Source organism: Odocoileus virginianus, chromosome 34, assembly GCF_023699985.2.
Source record: "Odocoileus virginianus isolate 20LAN1187 ecotype Illinois chromosome 34, Ovbor_1.2, whole genome shotgun sequence".
NCBI classification, from domain to species: domain Eukaryota; kingdom Metazoa; phylum Chordata; class Mammalia; order Artiodactyla; family Cervidae; genus Odocoileus; species Odocoileus virginianus.
Genome location: NC_069707.1, coordinates 8,949,420 through 8,974,889, shown reverse-complemented (window position 1 = coordinate 8,974,889; position 25,470 = coordinate 8,949,420). Strand labels below are relative to the sequence as shown.

The 25,470-nt window shown below is 42.6% G+C and overlaps 2 protein-coding genes and 1 pseudogene across 4 annotated transcripts in view; 2 read left to right on the top strand and 1 right to left on the bottom strand.

Moving 5' to 3' along the window:
• The window catches only part of SERAC1 (serine active site containing 1), a 56,127-nt gene extending 41,505 nt beyond the window's left edge, over nt 1-14,622 (bottom strand). The window contains exons 1-2 of one of the 2 annotated variants that reach the window (XM_020889360.2): nt 14,511-14,622; nt 38-156 (exon numbers count right to left, since the gene is read on the bottom strand). The gene's annotated coding sequence lies outside the window, so the exon portion shown is untranslated. The remainder of the gene's footprint in view (nt 1-37; nt 157-14,510) is intronic. The other variant, XM_020889363.2, reaches the window with a different exon arrangement.
• An 87-nt stretch (nt 14,623-14,709) lies between these two features.
• GTF2H5 (general transcription factor IIH subunit 5) lies at nt 14,710-25,225 on the top strand. Of its 2 annotated transcripts, none has more exons than XM_020889358.2 (3): nt 14,710-14,794; nt 15,617-15,700; nt 24,789-25,225. In XM_020889358.2, the coding sequence occupies exons 2-3, from the start codon at nt 15,666-15,668 to the stop codon at nt 24,967-24,969; spliced, it is 216 nt and encodes a 71-aa protein (XP_020745017.1). In that variant the 5' UTR covers nt 14,710-14,794; nt 15,617-15,665; the 3' UTR covers nt 24,970-25,225. The 2 variants fall into 2 exon arrangements, with proteins under 2 accessions (XP_020745017.1, XP_020745018.1); XM_020889359.2 differs by having other exon boundaries at nt 14,763-14,834.
• Nucleotides 16,206-16,740, top strand: LOC110134698 (large ribosomal subunit protein uL23 pseudogene; annotated as a pseudogene).
• Nucleotides 25,226-25,470: the final 245 nt, after the last annotated feature.

Here is a 25,470-nt window from a genome sequence, read left to right as displayed (position 1 = left end):
GACAAAGAAGATGCTGCTCACCTATCTAATCACTCACCTTTCATGCAACAATTTAACCAACTAAGTGAAGATGATCTAAATATGATGCGATGGTTTTTAGAACACCTCAGTATTCTAGAATCAGGCTGTCTCCAGATGAAACATTTCTTCTTTTTTCTTTTGGAATAAGAGAAAAGAAAGAAGATGCCTTGAGGAACTCATGAGAAATGGTCTTTGGTTTATTTTAATACAGTAAAAACGTCTGGCAGCTTTACAGAGATTAGGGAGAAAATAATCTAACGAATGCTTGGTGTACATGTGTAAGAAAATCTGTTAGGAATAACACAAAATAAAAAGCTTAAAAATTTTCTTGTGACTCTAGTACATCAACTGATGGCCAAGCAAACTGTTTAAGCAACAGGTAAACTTTTAAAGATCACTGTTTTAAAGGTCACTGTTTCTTATTTTCTCACTTGTTTAAAGAGTTGCTGTCACTTCCCAAAAATCTTCACAGTATTAACTTAAACACACACACACACACCCAAGCAGGTTCCCCTCCCACCACATCCTGAATATATCTGAGTACAGCAGAAATCTACTTCATCTTATTTCCCTCTAGATTTCCTCAAATGCCAACACTGGCCCTTTCAGCTTTTTCTAGAATAAACTGCTCCATATCTAATTAACGTTCAACTCTCTCAGCATCTCGACTACTTCCAGTTCACTGCTCTCCAGCCTCAACAAATCTTCCATCCTTGCTTTCCTGGGAGTGAGCAGCCGTCTCATGGTTCCACTTCCTTCCCAACTCAGCCTTGATTCTGGGGTGCATCACTTCACCCTCTCTCTCTACCTGCTCCCTCAACACACCAGTGAGTGAGTGAGTGAGTGAGTGAGTGAGTGAGTGAGTGAAAAGTCGCTCAGTCGTGTCTGACTCTTTGCGACCCCATGGACTATACAGCCCATGGAATTCTCCAGGCCAGAATACTGGAGTGGGTAGCCTTTCCCTTCTCCAGAGGATCTTCCCAACCCAGTGATTGAACCCAGGTCTCCTGCATTGCAGGCGGATTCTTTATCAGCTGAGCCACAGGGAAACCCACCGGAGCCCTCCTCTTTCTAGTAATACTATCCTGCAGCCCCACTTGAAACGTGTTTTCTGAATGGATGAGGAAGCTGTGGTACATATACACCATGGAATATTACTCAGCCATTAAAAAGAATTCATTTGAATCAGTTCTAATGAGATGGATGAAACTGGAGCCCATTATACAGAGCAAAGTAAGCCAGAAAGATAAAGACCATTACAGTATACTAACACATATATATAGAATTTAGAAAGATGGTAACAATAACCCTATATGCAAAACAGAAAAAGAGACTCAGATATATAGAACAGACTTGTGGACTCTGGGAGAAGGCGAGGGTGGGATGTTTCAAGAGAACAGCATCGAAACATGTATATTATCTAGGGTGAAACAGATCACCAACCCAGGTTAGATGCATGAGACAAGTGCTCGGGCCTGGTGCACTGGGAAGACCCAGAGGGATCGGGTGGAGAGGGAGGTGGGAGGGGGGACCGGGATGGGGAATACATGTAAATCCATGGCTAATTCATTTCAATGTATGACAAAAACCACTGCAATGATGTAAAGTAATTAGCCTCCAACTAATAAAAATAAATGGAAAAAAAAAAAAAAAGAAACGTGTTTTCTGTGTTCCGATGCTTGGACAGCCAAAATGGGGGGCAGGGGACACAGATAAGCTGGGAGTGGGCTCCCAGAACGATCTCTGCTGTCCCTAATCATTTCTCTTATCACCCTCACAACAACTGCTCTAAACATCCACGAGCTCTGCCAAACGTCATACCCTCCCTTCATCCCTTTCAAATGATTTGTCTCTCACTTCGCTCAGAAAACGAAGCCTATGAACTCCTTCAACTTCTGCCCCCATATCTACAAGCAGGGATCGACTGAGGTATTGAGGGAAACAAATTGTATTCAGATAGTGGGGTAGGGGGAATTTCCTTTAAAAAAAAAAACTACATACAAAACCACAAATATCAAATTAGGTACCAAAATGAAAGTGATTTAGAATGAGAAAAGATACCACAATAAATTCCTGCAGTCTTAGAAATGTTGATACCTTTCTTCTGGGGTTTCATTAGGTAATCTGTCGGAAGTGCTTACAAAGAAATGCCTCGGGATTGTACTGATGTTCTTCCCTCCCTAAGACACAACAGCTCCTACTAATTCTGAGTACTGAAAAGTGCCCATGCGGTAAGGCACCCCCAAGCCCAAGATTCATCGTATCACAGGAAATCTACCCTGGCTGGTTTTCACGTCTTTACCTGCATCACCTTTTCCAGACTCCAAATGCACTTTTATCAGCACTGTTCTTTCCTATTTCTGAGGAAAAGGTCTCATCGTTTCTCACAGGGAAATGTACCATCTATGTTCTCATCTCTTTCACTTCCAAAGGGACCTTGATCCATTCATTAGCTTTCTCTGCTTTATCTTCACACACTCTTCTTCAGCTCCTTCTGCTCCTCCCCTCGAAATACTGGATGTCCAGTGTTCTCCCATCAAAACACAAAAATGAACAAATACCTTGGGGGAGAAAAGTAAACCCCCAGTCTACCCAGTGCCCTCCACCACTTCTCTCACCTCCTCAAGTGGTGGAAGTCTCTGCATCCCCACAATAAACTGCTCTAAACATTCACACACTCTGCCAAGCCCCGACCTGACCTCCAATCCACTACCACTTCTCTTACCAACTGCACGTCCGTCACCTGCATTTCTTAAGATTCCTTCCCCAGTGTGTCTTCCTGCAACACTGGAATAGCCCTCCCCAGGGTCACCAGTGAGTGATATCTTTGCTGCGAAAGCCACTCTTCAGTCATGATCTTCCGGTCTTTGTCTGAAGCATTTGACTGCCCTCTCCTTCTCTCCTCTAGCTACTGGGACACCGGGTCTTTTCGTCTGATGCTCACATTTCTGGCCACTCCATCCCATTACTCACTTGACAAAACCTTACTGAGCACCTACCACCTGCCAGGATGGAAGCCTGAGCTGGGCCCTCAATGAGCTTACAGCTGGCCCTGCTGCCGCGGTGTGTGCATGCACGCCACATCGCTTCAGTTGCGTCCGACTCTCTGCGACCCAGGGCCCACCAGGCCCCTCTGTTCTTGGGATTCTCCAGGCAAGAATACTGGACTGGGTTGCCATGCTCTCCTCCAGGGGATCTTCCCAACCCAGGGATCGAACCTGAGGCTCTTACATCTCCAGCACCAGCAGGCGGCTTCTTTACCACCAGCGCCACCACCCAGTCCTTAAACCTTAGTGTTGCAGTGGGTTCCACCTACGGTCCTCTTTTTCCCTCATGCTATCTTCTCGTGCTAAGTAATTTCAGTGCTTTCATCAAAAAGTTTTACCTGTAAGCTTATGATTCCCAAACTTCTATAACTAATTCAAGTCTCTCTGCTAAGCTTCACACATATTCAGCTGCCTAATTCACATTTCCACTCAGAAGCACCACAAACACCCATGTCCAAAGTCAAATTACCATATTCCCAAATATCCCAAGACCATTTATTACCAAAACATAGTTTCCGCACTGATTAGAAATGACGCCTCCCTACACCGAGGTCTAATCCACCTAGGGTCCATTTCTGGAGAGTTTTGTTCCACTGGTATATTTGTCTAACTCTGCATCAGCGATACAATGCCTTTCCTAATTTCTATACCTTTAAAATAAGCCTTGATAGTTTCTAGGTAAGCACCCCGCCCCCATTCTTTTCACAATTATCTTGTCTATGGGGATTTTTATGGAACTGAATTGAATTTACAGACTTAATTTGGGAGCAGTGATGCTTTTGAACTGTGATGTTGGAGAAGACCCTTGAGAGTCCCCTGGACTGCAAGGAGATCCAGCCAGTCCATCCTAAAGGACATCAGTCCTGAATATTCATTGCAAGGACTGATGCTGAAGCTGAAACTCCAATACTTTGACCACCTGATGCAAAGAGCTGACTCATTTGAAAAGACCTTGATGCTGGGAAAGATTGAAGGTGGGAGGAGAAGGGGATGACAGAGGATGAGATGGTTGGATGGCATCACCGACTCGATGGACATGAGTTTGAGTAAACTCCGGGAGCTGGTGATGGACAGGGGGCCTGGGGGCCTGGCGTGCTGCAGTCCATGGGGTCGCAAAGAGTCGGACACAACTGAACAAATGAACTGAACTGAACTGATATCACATGGAGTCTCTCCATTCATGAAAAGTATATCTTCAATTCTTCTTTTAGATCTTTTGTAATTTTCTCCACAAAGGTCATGCATGGTTTTTCTTTGTCTCCTCATTTCATGGAAAATTTCAAATGTATACAAATGCGGAGAGAATAATAAAATGAACCCCTCATCACTCAGCCTCAAAATTTACCAACACAAGGTCAACCTTGTTTCCTCTACGCCTGCGCTATCCAAAAGAACTTCTGCATGATGGAGATTTCCTACTGCTAATGTGAAAATATGCTAATGATTGAGGAACTGTCATTTCACCTTTTACATTTTAATTACCCACGTATGGCTAGTGACTATAGTATTGAACAGTGCCATCTGTAACCCACATTCACTCCACCACCGTAACACTCAATTATTCTGAAGCAATTCCATGGTGTCATGTCATATTTAACCCTTACATACTATAGTATGCTTATGCTGAGAAAATTAACCGTCATTATTCCCCTCTCCAAAAAAATTCCTTAGTATCATCAAAAGTCCAATGAATGTTTTAATTATTTCATAAACTTTGGTTTTGCACCACTGGACTACTAGAATTTAGGGTCTAACCAAGGTCCATATTAGGTTGCTAATGTGCCTCTTTTTTAGAGCCACTTCATTTCTATAACTACTAATTTAGATTTTTTTAAATTGAATTAGTCTTGATAATATCTATTTTTCAAGAAAGTGGGAATTTAGGTTTTCAAAATCATGAACATAAAGCTATTCCTGCTTATTTCTATGATCTTTTTATCCGTAAAATTGCCTAACTTTTTTGTTCCTAGCATTATTTGAGTTTCTTCTTTTTTACTTTTCAGTTGTCTTCTAAAAATTTATTAATAGAAAATTTTATTTATTTATTTTCTTCATCTATTGGTTTTGCTGAGCATCTTTGTTTTATTTTGTTTTCTATTTCTGCTCTTCACTATCTTCTTTCTTTCTTTGGATTTACCCTGTCCTTTTCTTAACTTCTTCAACAAAACTTAATATACTATGAGTATTTCTTGCTGTCTCATAAGTGCATTTAAGACCATGAATTCCCCTCTAGTTTTGCTTTACTTCAAATTCACAAGTCCTGACATTTCTACTGTGTGTGTTTAGACACTTCAGTCGTGTCCAACTCTCTGCGACCCCATGGACCATGGCCTGCCAGACTCCTCTGTCCATGGGATTCTCTAGGCAAGAACACTGGAGTGGGTTGCCATTTCCTTCTCCAAATCTGACCTGAGACAAGACCTCCTCTAATCTGTGATTGTTTAGCTCTGTTTCCAGTCTTTAAACATGAAATTTCTAAAGATTATCTCTTCACTGTGCTAGATGGCATAGATTCTTTGGAATTATGAAGATTTCCTTTGCCACCTAATTGCAACCAATACTTATAAAAGCATCATATAAACTTATTCTTTGTTATGGGCAAAATTTAGTATATCTATTATAGCAAGCTCATGAATTTTGTTGTTAAAAAGTTTCTATGGCCTTACTAAATTTTATCTGCATGACCTTCTAGTACCTCAGAGAGGTTTTTCAAAATTCTCATACTGGCTTCTTGATTTATCAGATTCCCCTTAGACTTGTCCATTATTTCTTTAAATTATTTATTCATTCAACAAATACTTGGGCACCAATAAACCAGGAACTGTTTTAAGTACTGGAGATACAGTAATGAATATGAAACACATACCTGCCCTCATGGGTCTTACCTTCTACTATAGAATCCCCCCGCCAGCGTGCCAAACAAATATTGTCATATTTTGGTCATGATGTGAAAAGACATGTCATTAGGTGTATAAAAACTTATGACCATTAAAACCTTAGTGCCCTGTCCCTTTCATCATCATATCTGATCCCTCTTTATCCCTATTAATATTTACTGCCTTAAGTTCTATTTCATAAGATATTAATATTTCCTTACCAGTTTTAACATGTGCTTAACTATCATTTTCCCCAATTATGCTCATAATCTTGATATCATATATATTTAATTCCAAAATCTTTTAACATGTAAGTTTAATCCATTTACATGTATTGTACGTGGGATAAATCAAGTTTTATTACTTTTTAACCGGTTTAAAATTGTATCATTTATTTCTATTCATTTAAAAAATAACTACATTTTTAACATGCTACATAAACTTAAGCAATACAAAAATTCTCCCAAATAAGAATGCTTTAAATCCAATCCAATCTCTATCTTTTTAGGTATTTTTGCCTCTATTTTAATTCCACATTATTTTTAAATACTCCAATGGGAGTCTGTTAGACACTTCACCAATAGGAGCAGTTTCATGAACTACAGAAGTTATAAAGCAGATATGCAGGTAGTGACCTTACAAGAAGTCTTACAGGCAGAAAATCTAGTACCAGGTACTTCCTCCCAAAACGCAGAAGTTATCACTCTCACCAAAGCAGGATGAAGTATACCATACAGATGTCTCCCAACCGAAAAACCTGGAAAGGACTCCCAGAAAACCAATCCCCACCCAGTGGCTGGAGCCTTATCAGGTTTTGCTAGTAACTAATTCTTCTGCTAAACTTGAAGATGTTAAGCCTTGGATTCATTCAAGTGAAGGAGTGATCCCTCCTGGCCATCAACATGTCCTCTTTAGAAGAAACATGTCCTCTTTAGAAGAAACATGTCCTCTTTGGAAGAAACATGTCATAAACATGTCCTCTTTAGAAGAAACAGGAAGAACAAACAGGATGGCTCCTAATATTAAGATAAGGACTGTTCTGTTGCTGGAACAAAGTTATCTTATCTGATCCTGGAAGCTAGTTCTGACTCTCCAGATCAAGTTGCTTTACCCTTTCGCTATAATTACACTACTCTGGAACTGACGTACCCATTTCTGTCACTCTCTAATTTAGATTTAGCCTTTAGTACACCATTTTCATAATGTATGGTACTACATAGGGTCCAGATTAAGTCGAATTTTTTGGAGCGACTGCCCCACAATTGGCTAGGGGGAGCTGGTCATCGGTGTGTGTCAACAGGTGTATGTCAAGAGGACTGGATGGTGACAATCTCTGCAGAGCCTGGGTTATAATGTGAAGTGCTGTCTGCCACTTGTGTTTCCTGTCGTGCTTTGCCCTCACACATCCGTTCAGTTCAGACAGTCGCTCAGTCGTGTCCGACTCTTTGCGACCCCATGAACCGCACCACGCCAGGCCTCCCTGTCCGTCACCAACTCCCGGAGTCCACCCAAACCCATGTCCATCGAGTCAATGATGCTACCCAACCATCTCATCCTCTGTCGTCCCCTTCTCCTCCTGCCCTCAATCTTTCCCAGCATCAGGGTCTTTTCCAATGAGTCAGGTCTTCGTATCAGGTGGCCAAAGTATTGCCCTCACACATACCAGCCTTCTTTTTGCAGGTGGGCCCCATCCTCAAGGTTACCTCCTGCCTCTGCTAACCCCTGATAGGAATTAGTGTGAAAGTGAAGTCGCTCAGTCGTGTCCGACTCTTTGCGACCCCATGGACTGTAGCCTACCAGGCTCCTCCATCCATGGGATTTCCCAGGCAAGAATACTGGAGTGGGTTGCCATTTCCTTCTCCAGGAGATCTTCCCAACCCAGGGATTGAACCCAGGGCTCCCGCAGTGTAGGCAGACGCTTTACGTCGGAGCCACCATGAAAGTAAGACAGTTTAGCCATGCTCAAACCCACAGAAGACATGGAATGTTACAGAAGGCCTGACAGACCAGAGACCACCCTGAATTTTGGCACCACCCTCACTCATATTACTGTGATCTGGGGCACCTAATACTTTTGGGAGAATACCCTTCACCCAAACTGCACCCAACCAATCTCTCCCTAACTGAACCAACACCTGTGGTGACTTGAGCAACACTGGCCAAAACCTAAGAGGAGAGAGAGATACTGACGGACCTGGGGGCTGGCTAAAAGGGATGAGTCAGAGAGGACCGGCCACCAAGGAATACGGTCATGGAAAAGAAAAGGGACTATTAATGCAGACAGATGGATTAACAGGGCTACTATCTCAGGAAGAAGGGACAGGTGAAGAAAGCAGCCTAGGAGACAAATGACACTTTGAGTCAACGCACAAATCAGACCTAGAAAATAATGGCAAAAATGCCAAGTACCACTTCTGGGAATGGGCTGATAGAAACACACAGCAGAGCTTGCTAAGCATGCTGATTCAACCAGAAGCCAAACTGGCATCTAAGCAGTGATCCACTATACTGGGGGGTAGAAAGTCAGAAGGCGAAGCTTTAGAAAACCCACGCCCTCCTCGCCCCCCAGGACTATGGGATGTTTTGAGCAGTAACGATAATTTCTGCCACTGTGCCATGACAGCCACTCTTCCCGGGATTAATAAAAGGGGCTGCATCATGCAGTACAGCTGTAGGTGAAGGGAAAAGGACAGTTGCCAGAGACAGCATATACTGCCCGTGGGGAGCCACTGGGCCCTCATGAATAAACTGTGCCCCAGATTCAGACACGCAGCTCCGGTTCTAACTGTCGTTTCTTGTCATGCATACAGGCTTCTCAGGAGACAGGTCAGGCGGTCTGGCATTCCCATCTCTTTAAGAATTTTCCACAATTTGTTGTGATCCACATAGTCAAAGGCTTTGGTGTAGTCAATGAAGCAGATTTCTTTTTTTTTTTTAACTTCTTTGCTTTTTCTATGATCCAGTGGATGTTAGCAATTTGATCTCTGGTTCCTCTGCCTTTTCTAAATCCAGCTTGTACATCTGGATGTTCTCAGTTCACATACTGCTGAAGCCTAGCTTGAAGGATTTTGAGCATCAACTTGCTAGCATGTGAAATGAGTGCAATTGTATGGTAGTCTGAATATTCTTTGGCATTGTCCTTCTTTGGAACCAGAATGAAAACTGAACTTTACCAGTCTTGTGGCCACTGCTGAGTTTTCCAAATTTGCTGGCATATTCACTGCAGCACTTTAAAAGCATCATCTTTCAGGATTTTAAATAGCTCAGCTGGAATTTCATCACCTCCATAAGCTTTATTTTTAATAATGTTTCCTAAGGCCCACTTGACTTCATCAAAACTGGGAAAGGTACATCAAGTCTATTTTAAAAGGGTTAAATAAGCAGGTACATCACCCTGCTTATTTAACTTATATACAGAGTATACCATGCGAAATGCTGGGCTAGGTGACTCACAAACTGGAATGAAGATTGCAGGGAGAAATATCAACAACCTCAGATATGCAAATGATATGACTTTAATGGAAGAAAGTGAAGAGAAACTAAAGAGCCTCTTGATGATGAAGGTGAAAGAGGGGAGTGAAAAAGTTGCCTTAAAACTCAACATTCAAAAAACTAAGATCATGGCACCCGGTCCCACTACTTCATGGCAAACAGAAGGGGGAAAAGTGGAAAGAGTGACAGATTTTCTTGGGCTCCAAAATCACTGCAGATAGTGACTGCAACCGTGAAATTAAAAGACGTTTGCTCCTTAGAAGGAAAGCTATGACAAACCTAGACAGCATATTAAAAAGCAGAGACATCACTTTGCAGACAAACATCCATCTACTCAAAGCTATAGTTTTTCCAGTACTCATGTATGGATGTGAGAGTCGAACCATAAAGAAGGCTGAGCGCTGAAGAACTGATGCTTTTGAACTGTGGTGCTAGAGAAGACTCCTGAGAGTCCCTTGGTCTGCAAAGAGATCAAACCAGTCAATCCTAAAGGAAATCAACCCAGAATATTCATTGGAAGGACTGATGCTGAAGCTAAAGTTCCAATACTTTGGCCACCTGATGTGAAAAGCCAACTTACTGGAAAAGGCCCTGATGCTGGGAAAGATTGAGGGCAAGAGGAGAAGTGGGTAACAGAGGATGAGATGGTTGAATGGCATCACTGACTCAATGAACACGAGTCTGAGAATACTCCAGGAGACACTGAAGGACAAGCATGCCTCGTGTACTGTAGTTCATGGAGTCGCAAAGAGCTGGACATGACTAAGTGACTGAACAACAACAGATTTGGACACCAGTTTCCATGTTGAGCTGCACTTTGGAAAGCAACATTTGGTTCCACCCGAAGGTGGACAGTGGGACTCAGAGACCACTTACAGTAATGACCTCCATATAAGATAACATACAGTATGTGGGAAACGGAAGGTTCTGCTGAGAAAGAAATCCATAATGAGACAGTCGTTCTATCATTGATGGGTATTGTAACAATAATACCTTCTGTAAGAATGACACAGGCGTTTGGTGCAATCACAGTAGAGTCAGGAAACAGTAATTAAAAAAAAACAAAATGTATAGTAACACTGATGTAGACAACTATATGTACAGGAACTCATTCCTCCCCACCCCTCCTCATCCCACTCTCTTGTAGAAGTTGAGAACAGCTGGTCTGAGGACAAATGGAAGGAAAAAATCTGAACTCATCCAGCAGGTCTTGCCAAAGAGTGCTAAAGAATTCCACTGAGTACAGACAATGATAGACAAGGGAGGAGCAAGAATAGTGCAACGTTTCCCAGACAGACTATGCAAACACTGTGAAGGAATCAGTGGGCTTTCTTGTCTTTTCCAGTCCACGGGATATTCTAATTAAAGAGAAGGCCACATTGTAGACCAGAAACCAAAGCTAATCTTAACCAACTTTTTTTTTTTTAATGTGAATCACTTAATTTGTAAAAAGCAAAAGTTTGTGACCCCTCTGGACCACTTCTGCACCTGCCCACATCTTAAAAGATGGCCCCTCTGAGTTTCCATGTTACAGAACACAGTGCTTCCTTGCCAGTGACTTGGATGCACCACAGTCACTTTCCTTTGGCATCCCACCCAAACTTTGTTTCCAATCCTTTAAACTTACAAATAACAACAAAAAAATACACCTCCATGGCAAGGACACATAGATAACACACACATATGTATGTATGCATATATATGTAAAGTACATTCCAGTTTGTGACTAGCCTATTCATTTTTATAAAGGTACCTTCTGATGAACAGAAATTTTAATTTTCATAACATCTCTTTAACCAAATTTTTTTTTCTTTTATGGTTGTGGCATCCTATGTCCTATCTAAGAAATTTTTGTTGCCTACCTGAAAGTCACAAATATTCTATGAGTTTGTCTAAAAGGCCTTTTGGTTTTCACTTTTACATTAAGGCCTATGATCCATCTCAAATTAATTTTTTGATTTGGGTGAGACAAGAGTTGAAGTTCATTTTTTTCCCCTCTATATGAATAGCCAATAGTCCCAGCATCGTTTGTTGAAAACATTTCCCAATCCTCATTGAACTGACTTTGTGCCTTGGTTGAAAATCAATTGATTAAATAAGTATGGGCCAATTTCTGTATTACATTGCATTCCATTGATCTATTTGTGTGAAGTGAAGTGAAGTCGCTCAATCGTGTCCAACTCTTTGCAACCCCATGGACTGTAGCCTACCAGGCTCCTCAGTACATGGAATTTTCCAGGCAAGAGTACTGGAGTGGGTTGCCATTTCCTTCTCCAGGGGACCTTCCCAACCCAAGGATCGAACCTGGGTCTCCCGAGTTGCGGACAGACGCTTTACCGTCTAAGCCACCAGGGAAGCTGTAAAATCACACAGTACTGATTAATGCAGTTTTAATCTTGGAGCTTTGCAGGTGGTGCTAGTGGTAAAGAACTTGCCTGCCAATGTAGGAGACATAAGAGACTCGGGTTCGATTGCTAACTAGTTCAGTTCAGTCGCGTCTGACTCTTTGCAACACCATGAATCGCAATACGCCAGGCCTTCCTGTCCATCACCAACTCCCGGAGTTTACTCAAACTCATGTCCATCGAGTCAGTGATGCCATCCAACCATCTCATCCTCTGTCGTCCCCTTCTCCTCCTGCCCCCAATCCCTCCCAGCATCAGAGTCTTTTCCAATGAGTCAACTCTTCACATGAGGTGGCCAAAGTTATTCTGCTTCTGAAGACAAGCAGTAGTAATGGAGGCATGATAACATGAATATCCCTGAATTGTACACTATATGTGGTTAAAATGGTAAATTTTATGTTACATGTATTTAACTCGAAGAAACAAAAAAGAAATCTTTCCCAGAAACAACATAGCCTCCTGTATTTTTTTCTAAATATTTTTCAGGTGTGTTTTTCACACTTAGGTCTTCAGTCCATTTGGAAATTAATGTTGTAAATGATGTGAAGTAGGAATCCAATTTTGTCTTCAATCTATATGGATACCACATAGCTCAGCAACATTTACTGAATACACTGTGCTTTTATACTACTATTTGGTGGTATACTTCCATATGTATATGAGCATGTTTCTAAGCTCTCTCTTCTGTTCCATGGGTTTACTTTCCTGTCCCTAAATCAAGACCAGTAATTAAGCCAGGAGTCTTGATTACTATGGCTTTATATTGTTTTGATACCTAGAAGGCAGAGACTTTTTCTTCAAAATTGAGTTAGGAATTCCGGGTGCTCTGTCTTTTCATAGACATGTTAGGTTCAACATATCAGGCTCCATGAAAAATCATATTCCAATTTTAATTAGAATTTCAACAAATCTGTAGATTTGGAGAAAATGGACATCTTTATGATGCTGAGTCTTCCTACCCCATGAATATGGTGAGTGATAGTCACTCAGTTGTGTCTGACTCTTTGCAACCCCATGGACTGTAGCCCGCCAAGCTCCTTTGTCCATAGAATTCTCCAGGCCAAGAATACTGGAATGGGTTGCCATTTCCTTCTCCAATGAATATGGTATATAGCTGCATTTACTTGGGTCTTCTTTTATGTGTTTCAATAGAGCATTATAATTTTCTCCTTAAAGGATGATGCACCTTTAGTTTGATCTATTTCTAGATACCTTCAGTTTTCAATACTGTTATGAATAGCATCTTTTTATTATTAAAATTCCCAGTTATTGTGGGTGTATAGAAGTTACTCTTTTATTCAGAAATCTGTTTGAACTGAAGGCCATTTTTGATGACCTCTTAACAAAAGAAGCCCTTCCAGTCCATCTTTATCACATCATATCAGTTAACTTTCTAGTTATCTGATTTTTAGTGTCCTTTTCCCTGCCTGTAATTAGTTGCTAGCTCACCACTGTAAGTTCAATGTCTAGAATAGGGTCTGACATATACCGCACAAAATGTTTATTAAGTAAAAAAATGGAGATTTTAAATCTGGATGATTTGGAAAAACATGGAAAGAAAAGCAGATTTTGAAGTGAAGGTGAAGTGAGATCTAATTCAGGTTGGGAGGCATTCTTTAGAGTTCTCACAGGTCATTAATGTGCAGGCATCTGACCACCACCTGGAGCACAAGAATGGAGGTTTGATGTGATGGAACCGATGAGACAGTGAAAGAGGAGAATGCATTCAAGAAGGAAAAAAAAAGAGAGAGAATATATCTAGGAACAAATAGACTTGGAGCAGATTAGAGAGAGGGAAGGAGCGAGCATGCGCAACAGCATGGCCACCAACCGGACGGGAAAGACTTGAAGCAAAGAAAGAGGGAAATAAATGAAAGAGCTAGGTTCCTAAATCACACGAACACACAATTGGAGAAGTACGATTTCACCTAAGTAACAGAAATCAAGAAACCTCATTTCTCGACTGGTAAAAAAAACAATTAGAGAAAGAGAGCTCCAATACTCTCTTTGCGACCCCATGGACTGCAGCACGCCAGGCTCTGTCTTCCACTGTCTCCTGGAGTTTGCTCAAGTTCATATCCATTAGGTCGGGTGATGCTATCTAACCATCTCATCCTCTGATCCCCTTCTCCTCCTGCCCCCAGTCTTTCCCAGCATCAGGATCTTTTCCAGTGAGTGGACTCTTCGCATCAGGTGGCCAGAATATTACACTACAGATCCCAATCTGGGGAAGGAAGTAATTTTAGAACTCTCTGGGTCTTCCCTCCGGGCTCGGAGGACCCATCAGCATTCAATCTTATTCATCCTTTCGCGTGACAGCTATAGAAGCTGTGGTCTGAAAGGTTCCGATCTGAACTGCGGAGACTTGTTTCCTCCTCATTTTCACCATCCTTCCTGTGGCCGACAGTACCGGCAGGTGCTCTCGGCGGCCGGGGCCTGGAATTAAGATGAGGGTGGCGACCGGGAGAGAAGAGCCGGGCTGCAGAGGCGGGGAGATAGGCCCTCACCTGACGCCCAGCGCCAGGTCAGCGGGTCAGCCAGGGGCCGCGCGCCCTCGCTGGGGCGCCCCGGCAGCGCCGCGTCGCCGCCCGCCCCATGGCCCGCAGTGCCCGGCTTCGCCAAGGCCCGCATCCGCCCCCGACCCACGAGCCCAACCTGCCCTTCCTTACCTGCCGGCGCGCGGAGGCGGCCACAGCCCTCTGGCTGCTCAAGCAGAAGCGAGTCCGCGGGGAGCCCACCCGGACCCACAGCTCCCAGTCCCCGCCCCTCCACCGGCGGCGGGCAGCACGTGACCTCGCCCTCACCTCGCCCCGCCCCGCCCAGAAGCCCCGCCCACGTCCCGCCTCCCCGCCGGCACGCCTCACCCGCGAGGCCGTCGCGGTCGCGATGACGTAGCAGGCGCATGCGCACTCTGTCGTCGGTGCTGAGGCGCTGAGGGGTCCGTGGGTGGAAGGTGCGTGGCGTCGGTTCTCGGAGCCATAGGGGAGCCTGGGGTCCGTGGAAGCTCTGTGGGTTTCCAAGGAAAAAAGAGGAGAGGGGAAAGTCCCAGAAACCTGTCTTTCAGGTTGCGAGGATACAGGATTCTGTCCTGTCTCTTTCTGACGAGGCCGGGCGGCTGCCCCGCGGCAGTTGAAGTGTGCATTTCTTTTGCGGGTCATTGCCCAGCGCCCAGGTGTGGAAGTTTAATAAGAGTTAATTTGGCGTGCGCTGAATGGGTTCCTTGCCTTCAAGCACACGTCACTGGGGTACACATTTTATTTGGTAAAGTAACACAAGATCCGGAGACACAGATTGTTCTTTTTCTGCAGGTAGATGCGACTTAAATCTCTTTGCTCCTTCTCATCTGTAAAACGAGATGGTCGGAGCCTCATATAATTTTTAAAACCCCTTGCGAAGCTACCGTTCTGTGACTCCTGTCTCCGAGAATTTTACCTTTTATCATATTTCCGGGTAGGGAAAAGAAATCTTTTGAATTATGACCGTGTTTGAAACCTGGATTGGCCACATTGCTGTGGAATTAGGCCCCATTAGGCTTTCATTAGGATTGACTGGGGGTGGGATTTGTTTGCAAATAAGATTTGTGCATTGTTACTATCCCAGATAGACTCGTTTGAATTTTGTTAAAAGATCAGAATGTCAGGATGTTTTCCTAATGTTAGCTCTATGTCTTTCATAGACTTATATGTTTAGTCTTGGCATTTAATTTTTTGCCTTTGTTCAGAAGTAAATCACCAAAGGATATTGAAGTTAATGCCTTTGTATTTTGTCACCTTAGGCTTTTGTTAGCATTTTTAGAGTCATCAGCACCTTCTGACTGGGAAAAGATGGTCAACGTCTTGAAAGGAGTGCTTATAGAATGGTTAGTAGTTTTGATACTTATTAAGTTTTAAATCTGAACATTGAGTCTTTTTGTTTGTTTTGCACATTGAATCTTGATTTGCATGTGTGCTGTTTCCAAAATCATTTAGTTGTTTTGTTCTTAAGATCTGAATGAATCAAGTCTTTGAGCTTTCTCAACTTCATTTTTCTCACTTAGTAACTAGTGGGACAAATTTTGTTGCTGAGTCTTTTCTTAGTGCCAGTTTTCAGCATCTCTGTTGAATTGATGTAATTGGCATTATTTCCAACAAGTTTTGGTCAGTGGCAGGTAGCATATTTGTTAAATTAATCCTCTTTAGGGGAACAGTGCTTGTATTTTCAAATCACCAGGGATTAACTAGAATTTTAGGGCCTGCCAAAGTCACACAAACTTTGGTCTTTAAAGAAGAGAAAAAAACAAGAGAGCCATTTGAAGTTTTCTTAAACTAGGCACACATTCCAAAGGAGAAACTAAAAGCTATGGGCAGAGTTAGCTCCTTAAAGCTAAAGTAGGGCTTTTCATGAAGATGGCGCCGAAGGCGAAAAAGGAAGCCCCTGCCCCTCCTAAAGCTGAAGCCAAAGCAAAGGCTTTGAAGGCCAAGAAAGCAGTGTTGAAAGGTGTCCACAGCCACAAGAAAAAGAAGATCCGGACGTCACCCACCTTCCGGCGGCCCAAAACACTGCGGCTCAGGAGGCAGCCCAAATATCCTCGGAAGAGCGCCCCTAGGAGAAACAAACTTGACCACTATGCCATCATCAAATTCCCCCTCACCACCGAGTCAGCCATGAAGAAAATAGAAGACAACAACACACTGGTATTCATTGTGGATGTCAAGGCCAACAAGCACCAAATTAAACAGGCTGTGAAGAAGCTCTATGACATTGACGTGGCTAAGGTCAATACTCTGATAAGGCCTGATGGAGAGAAGAAGGCATATGTTCGACTGGCTCCTGACTATGATGCTTCGGATGTTGCCAACAAAATTGGGATCATCTAAACTGAGTCCAGCTGGCTAATTCCAAATATAAAAGTTTTCACTATGTTAAAAAAAAAAAAAAAAAAAAAGCTAAAGTAGGGCTCAATTATCCCCAGTTTGAAAATCTGGGGACCAGTCTTGCTCAGTCTCTGCTTTTTTTGCCCCACCAAATAGTTCTGTTTCATCTGGGAATCCTGCCCTGATTGTCTGAAAATACTACTGTCTACATTTCTTTACCTCTAATGTGAGCCTTCATATGAATGATGATACTGTTTCTATGGTGGCACCGTTCAGGGAGGAGCAAGACCAAACCCTCGGATACTCTTGACATTTCAAGCAGCACCATCCAGTAGAAATATAACATGAGTCACATATTTAGTCTTAAGGTTTCTAGTAGCCACACTGAAAAGTAAAATTAAACAGGTGAAATTTATTTAACTCAGTATACCTGAAGTATTTCACCAGGTACAAAATCCTCAAATTTCACACTGACACTTCAGAATGGTATCAAGTCTTTTTCCATACTAGAGCTTCAAGATCCAGTGTCTCCAGCTCCCACTGGTTTGCTTGTGATCAGCCTCGAAATTGTTCCTGGGCACTAGTGGCCTTCTGTCACCTTGTTTTTCCATGTATTGCCCAGACTAGCAGCACCAGCACCATCTGGAGCTTGTTAGAAATGAAAATTTTCAGACCTCACCCCAAATCTACTAAGTCAGAATTGTGCATACAAAAGGATTTTAACACAGTGCTCTTAATCAGCCGAAGTTTGGTAATCAGTTTCACAGTGAAGAATTGGTTTGCACCAAGACTAGATTTTATTTTTCAGATGGATGCTATTCCACGCCAGGGGCTTCCCTGATGGCTCAGTGGTAAAAAACCCACCTGCAAGTATGGGAGACCCAACAGACCCAGGTTCAATCCCTGGGTCAAGAAGATCCTCTGGCAACTCACTCCAATATTCTTGCCTGAAAAATTCCATGGACAAGGGGTCAGAAGAGTCAGACACAACTTAGTGACTAGGCAACAACAACTATCCTTGCAAAACTTAATTTTTCCTTTCAAGGTGAAACGTAAAGTGTAGCCTGAACGATTTTTCAAAAGGGCAGCTGTCTTCCCAAAGATCCAGATCTTCCAAGAAGACTCCAGGCCTAAGCAATAATAGAGTCATAAAGGGCATGGCCAGGGCCAGTGGCCCTTCCTTCATGAGTGGGTGCACCTGTTGGGATGGTGGTACCCGAAAGAGTCCTTCAGTCCCCTCATGTCTATACTTGATGCCAAAGGGAAGACTGTTCATAATACAACAGCAGCTGTATACTTCTGTTTATCATCTCATAATATTCATAGATGTATGAAGCACTTAGGTGAATTGGAGTACAGATCTACATTAAAAAAATAAATAGTGTATAACATTGACCATTTAGTCCCAACTGTCAGTGAATTGAAAAATTGAAAAGTACATGAATATCATAAGATTCTTTCTTCCCAACGCTTATCAAATACCAGAGTCTAAAGATTTTCATATTTTTTTGTCAAAATGAGGTTGGTGAAAACTTCCTGTTTGTTGGGATCCACCTTTGTCGTTGACTGCCAGCCTCACACCAAGAGTTTCCCAAATGGAGCCAACCACAGCAGTTACTGAAGCAAGCCGCATATGCTCAGCTCATGTTTGCGTCTGATTGCAGGTGCTCGAGCAGACCTCTGGTGTGATACTTAATCGCAGTTGGTTTGGCAAGTGCTTCAGCAAGGAAGATTTGTAGTACAGGTGCAGATTCCAGCCAGTTCACAGCACGAGAGCAAAGAATCTGGAGAAGTAGGTAGTATTAGACCAGTCTTGTCCTTACACTTTTGGCTTCCAAACCTACATTCTATATGAAAAGCAAATCAGAACTAAGGTCAAACCAGTCTAACCACTGTCCTATTCTTTCACGGTATTTATAATGTCTTTTGTGAGCCTTTGCTTTCTATTCTTAGGAAGGCCACGTTCACTGAAGTTTCTTGGGCACCCAGAACAATGCCTGAGATATATATAGAGAGAGCTACTTAGTAAATATTTGTTTACTGAAAGAATTTTGGTAATAAAATTGAATCAAGGGGTATAATCTCACTTTAAATTCCAGATTATTAGTGTTCCTTTAGAGCTTCTCTACTACTACAGTGAGAACTAGAGTGGGTCTTGATAGGTTGAATTCAAGTTTCATTACAGAAAAGGTTTGTACAATAGACCTCCTTTTTGGTAAGTTACATCAGAGTAGTTTTTGGTTTTTTTTAACTGGAGTACAGTTGATTTAAAATGTTAATTCTGGGTTTACTGCAGAGTGATTTAGTTATATACAAAAATATTTTTTCTATGACCATCTTAATTCATCAGAGGAAAACAAAACATGATGACTGGTGATTTTGTACTAGGTCTGAAGTTAAGCTGAAATGTTAATTTGATTTACAGGCAATTGAAAAAAAACACTTGAGTAATACATAATGCATATGTAATAGGAGATGGCTAAAATGGCAAGGGTAGTCTGCAAATGGCAAAAATTTTGAAAACACTGACCTATTGGTTAAAAGCACAGATGTGAGTCACCTGGCACTTCAGTTTGTTCAACTTTTATTTAATGGAAAGTATGTAGATGTATTTTATTTATAAAATTTCTGGACATGAAAGTCTTCACAACCCCTTAACCCTTGCTGTCTCTAATCCCAGTAGCAGTTACTAGTCAATTGTGTGTAGTCTGTGAGTGCACTGCACTCAAAACAGTAACAAGATAACGTATCAATTCAGACAGCAGTATTTGTAATGTCCTTATTTCTCCTCATTGTTCCATTTAGACCCACAGATTATTTTAAAGGGCTAACAAAAAACTATTGCTTGCCCTGTCACCTAAAGTGTATCTTTTTAGGAAGCCTCTGAATGTGCGCTTTTTGTAGAAGATACTGAGATTCTTCTGGGGTCTAAGGCAGTTCAGGACAGGAAAGGCCGTGAGGGTGAAGTGGGCATCAGGGTCACCACGAGAGAGACAGAGGCACGTCCCTCCTCGCAGGGATGGGAGGGAACAGCCTGGGTGTAGAGCGCTGAAGCCACGGGGTGGTTTCTGTCTCCCCACACCTGTCTCCTCTTCCTTTCTCCACCTCTTCCCACCCACCCTCCTTTTACATTATAGGCTTGGAGCAGTTGAGACAGCAGCTGAGGTTTCAAAAAGGGTCTGAGCAGGAAGACAGAAGTTGTAGAGAAGCTGAAGCTTTGTTTCCCCGTCCTGTGGGCCTTCCCATTTTCATTTCTGTAAGATCTGAAAGAATCCTGTTCAGCCTACTTCATTACTGCCAGATTCTTTCTAGAATTACTCTTGAAACTCTCTTTTTTTTAATATTTCACAGACTGGGTATCAATAATTGGTATGATTGTTTACTTCAGTGATATTTTTCAACATACAGGGTGGTGTTGCTTTACAAAAATTTCTTACTTAAAATTTTTATTCTGTGTAACTGCCAAAGTTAGGGGGTCACTGCAAGTGTAAATTAACATCCTCACTATCTGCTTAAATCTGTGACCATCACATTGCCTCTCTTTGTATTTTTAGAAGACCCCTGTTGTCTTTCCCATCCTGCACAGGCAGTGATGGGACCAGATGCCGTGATCTTAGTGGTCTGAACGTTGAGTTTTAAGCCAACTTTTTCACTCTCCTCTTTCATGTCATTATCAGCCTTGAGACTCTCATTCCTAGGCCCTCAGTCACCCAAAACGCCACCGATTTCCAGGTCATCCTTCATTCATTTTACATTCACTACCTTATGGCTCTGTTCATCAGCACTTAAATTCTACCTCCCTCTTGCCCCCGCCCCATCCTTTCCACTTTGGCCTCTAGAACCTAGTGAGAGCAGGAACCCCCTGGATCCCTGCTTCTTCTCTCAACTTTCCATCCTTCTTCCCCCCCCCCCCAATTCCCTTTTTTTTGTTGTTATTATAATAAAAATCTAGCTTTCCCCTGAGCCCACTCTGTTGACTTTTTTCTCTAATATCTCTTGTACCTTTGGGCCAAGAAATGGGATGGGTATCTACCTTCTTTCTCATTGCCACCTCCAGAAATCCTCCCTCCCCCCTCCAGAAAACCCCCAGTTCCACATCTGATGAGCCCACCCAGTAATCCTCCCTTGTAATCATCCACAAACACCAAAGTCTTTCCTTGAAGGTTCTTCTTTGAAGGCAGCCTGTCGCTCTTCCGGAGGGCTCCACAGACTCTTCAGTGATCTCACGTGTGCAGTCCCTTCAGTCCCCCGATGACCTCTCAGCTCCCTGACCCCCTTTTCCAGTGAGCTCGCCTTGTCCTGCTGTCGCCATTCATTTGCACTGTCACACCTACCAATATTGCGGTCTCTTCAAAACCTCTGTTTCAGGCACCTGCCTCAGACCACTACCTCCTCTTTCCAGTTCATGCCCTCTAATGCCCTGGGTCTATAGTTCCTTTTGGAGAAGGAAATGGAAGCCCACTCCAGTGTTCTTGCCTGGAGAGTCCCATGGGCAGAGGAGCCTGGTGGGCTACAGTGCATGGGGCTGCGGAGTCAGACACGACTGAGCAGCTAACACACACAGCTCCTTTGGACCTCCCTGGCAGCTGCTTTGATCCTCCCAGGCCCGCAGTCTGTTGACCCCCCGCTCCTCCCTGTCCTGCACGGGCCCCGCAGCCTCGCTTCCATCACTTCACTCGTCCTCTTAAAGACCCTCAGCTCCCCTGGCCCTGTCTCGGTCACATTCACCAGGTCCGGTTCAGTCCAGCTCTCCCCCTGTTGGGAAGCTTTACTTCCACAACGCTAGATGGCTGGAGAGCATACTGATCGGTCTCACTTCAAATTCATGACTGTTATTAAACTCATGACTTAGATAAATGTAGCCTGCAAATTCCTAAGTTCATTTGTTCTCCCAGTTTCCTAGTCAAGCTGTTATATTTCATCAGATTAAGAGTCCATCAGTTTTAAAATTTAGCAACATGTTATGTCTCTTTTAAAAATGACATGCCATTAAATTAAGATCCATCCCAGTTTGGGAGATAATTAAAATCTTCCTGGAATGAATGAAATGTGGTATTTCACCTTCTCTTATCACACAAACTGCCCCTGTCCTCACCTCAGTTGGTCACTTTGTTTCTTGTTTCACTGAGAAAATGGAAGCAGTCAGAGCATCCAGGAGGCTTTATCACATGAACCTGGGCCCATACACTCTTCCCGCCCCCACGCTAACTGTGAATGACTTGTCTCTTCTCCCGTCTCCAGCCAGCCTCCCTCCTTGGGAACTGGATCCCAGCCTCCCTGCCCTATTTAAAGACACCTCTGCCACAGTTTTCCTCTTTTTGTCCTGCTTTCTCAACTTTTCTTTCTCTACTGCCTTATAATGCTGCCCCCGACCTGGGTCGGTGGAGGGTGTGGAACACACTCTCTTGCTTCTTGCATCCTTCTCCAACTCCCACTTGATTTTCCTGCAGTTTGTAGCAGAATTTCTCAGAAGATAACATCTCTGTTCCCTTTTTTTCTGATTTCTGTCCTCTCAATCTAAAAACCACTCCAGTCACATTCTCTCCTGTGTTGTCATAGTCTTGAAACTGCTCTTGTGAAGGTCCATTAACTTTCTGAATCCAGTGGTCAGTTCTTAGTCCTTATCTTGTTATTCCTGTTAACAGCATTTGACCTAGTTGATCGTCCTCTTCCTGGATATCCTTTGCTACCATAGCTTCCAAGTACCCTTCAGGTTTTCTTCCAACCTCAGTGGTCACTTTATAGTCTGTTTTGCTGGCTTCTCCTTTCCTTCCTAACCTTTTGCAGTTGGGGTGTCCAAGGTTTGCTGCCTGGACTTTCCTCTCTAGCTCTGCTCACTCCTTGGTCGTGTCTCTAAATGCCATCTAGACAGTGTTGACTAACTCCTCATTCTCGACTTCACTGCTGAAATCCAGAATTGTATATCCAGCTTCCTGCTCAGCCGCTTCATGCAGGTGACATCTCAAAGGTAATATGCCTGAAACTGGACTCCTTATCTTAACTGTGCACCTGTCCTTCTGTGTTCCTCCTCATCTCAGTGCAAGGCGGCTCCATCTCTCCATGATCTCAGGCCAAAAGTCTTGGCATCTCCTTAATTTCTCTCAAAGCTCGAGTCCAGTCTCAGCAAGTTACATTGGCTTTACATTCAGCCTATGTCTAGCACTCAGCCACTGCCCAACCTCACTTTTACCACTGAGGTCCAGATTGTTGTGTCTTGTCTGGATTACCACAGTCACCTTCTAATGGGTCTCCCTCTTTCCAGCCTTGCCTCCACCATCCACCAGTCTTTTCTCAGCCCTGCAGTCAGTATGATCCTTAACATTTAAAAGTCAAATCAGTTTGTAAGTTAAATCAGGATAAAACTCTGACCTCATCTTGTGCTGCTCCACCCCACCGGTTGCCCCCCTCCAGCCCTGTGGCCTTGCTGTTCACTCTGCCTGGGCAGTTTTGCGTCGCATCACCCCATGGTTCGCTCCCTGCCTCCTCCTGACATTTGTTCAGATACCACCTGCTCAGTAAAGCCTTCCCTGAGGCCCCTACTTAAACTTCCAAGATCACGTCACTGTCGTCTCTGCCATTTCTTATTCTGTTTCCTTGCTTTTTGTGTGTTTGTCATAGTGTTACCACTAGACTGTAAGCTCCACGATAGAAAGGGTTCTGAATTATTGTTTGTTTCACTGTTGGATCCCCCAGACCACAATAGCACTGGACACATGTTAGGTACTCAGTAAGTTTTTACTGAATGAGGGAATAAAACTTAAAATAGTGTATTTACTACTTCTGAGCAAATCAATATCCTACATTAGTATGGTCATTCTGATACTGCAGCTATAGAATTTAACTGAATTTTGCCAAACAAGTGGATAAATATAACTTAAGTATTCTGAACCTAAGGTAACAAACATACTAGGAGCTAAATTTAAATTCTGCATCATTTCTGACATGGGCAGACATGCTTATTTTTTCACATCATTTTAGAGCATAGTAAATTGTTAATAAAATTATTTTTGAAGGTAAGTTGTTGAAAGTAAGACAGTCATTTTTTCAGGAAGACTTGACTTTATTCATAGTTAATATGCCTTGCACCATACTCATTTAGTAATTGAAATCCATTACTTGTTAGCTTCACATATACCTATTTTGTACTTAAAAGCGATACGATATATATGGTTTTCAGTAAATTACACTGACCTCTTTGAATTAAATAGTCATTTTTGTAATTGATGTTGACATCCCTCAAAAAAACCGAAAGATTATGTGAAATTATGTTTTCTCTAAGACTGTGTTTTCTCTAAGAATTAAAAAAAATTTGTATGTAACTTGACATATTTATATATTCATCTTTTGCTAAACACTTTATTGTATATTATATTATGTCCTTTGTTGTGATTCAGGTTTTTATAAAAAACAATTCTATAAATTCAGAAAATTTTCTCTCTTTGCTTTATGGCTATCCTGTTTATTCCAAGCTAAAAATCACCAATAGAGTTGAATTTAGCTCTTTTTTTGAGCTCAGTATGCTCAAAGAGATTTGGTTAGAATTTCCTTTAAAGATTCTAAATGGTAGTTCAGACTTACGAGGTTCAGAATTAAAGAAGGGAAAAATACTTGAATATTTTTACCAGCCATACATTGTCTTTGACATTTTTAAAATCAGTCAACAGGGCCATGCTTTGGGTCCCTGTTAACCCAAACCCAGAGCTGTGACTGTTGCTTTTACTTTTTGCTTCACTTGTCACTGACAAATTATTATTTAAAATCTCATCGTCAGCCTCTTCTAAACTTCCACTAACTGTTCTCAATGAAGCTGCATCTGTGAATCGTCAACCCTTGGGGCAGAGAAGAGAAGGGAGGGGTTGGGGAACACTTTACAACTTTTAAAATCATCCTCAATCACTCTGTGCTCAGTTTTCATTTCTGGCGTACCTAGACAGCAGGATGTCCCCTTGTCACATGTTTCATCTCTCAGTGACCCTGCCACGAAGCAGTTCCCGCTGTCCTTGTCTCCTCATCACGTGTTTCATCTCTCAGTGACCCTGCCACGAAGCAGTTCCCGCTGTCCTTGTCTCCTCATCACGTGTTTTCTCTCGACAGTGACCCTGCCATGAAGCAGTTCCTGCTGTACTTGGACGAGTCAAATGCCCTCGGGAAGAAGTTCATCATTCAGGACATAGACGACACGCATGTCTTCGTGATCGCAGAGTTGGTCAGTGTCCTCCAGGAGCGAGTAGGCGAGTTGATGGACCAGAATGCCTTTTCTCTTACCCAGAAGTGAAAATATTAGATGCTGACCCCTTGGGAATTAAAAGTAACGAGTGCGAGAGGCTGTCGCCTTTCACTGTCTTACGTGACCGCTTTGGTTTGCAGAATTGCTTAGAAGCATTTCATGGGGAAGACGGGAGTACCGTTTGTTCATAAAAAAGCCCCTGAACTGACTTTCTTGTGCTGTCCCCCCCTCCAGTGTATATACCCTAGAAGTTAAAAAAAATTTTAATTGGCTTTTATTTACGTTTATTAAAACATAAATGTAATTGGTTTTCCTACCTTTTAATGCCAATCTATTTCATTAAGAATATAATGAAATATGCTTTTAAATCATCAATCTAATAATCTAGATACTAATTTTTGCTTGTTCCTATTAGTAATTGGGGGTTTGATAGAGTAGGTATGGTTTGCTTTGTTTCAACTAGATCAATGTGCCAAGGTGGGAACTTTGGTAATATCTGTGCTTTCAAATAATATCTGCATACCAGCCAGCTCTATTGGTGAAGAAGAT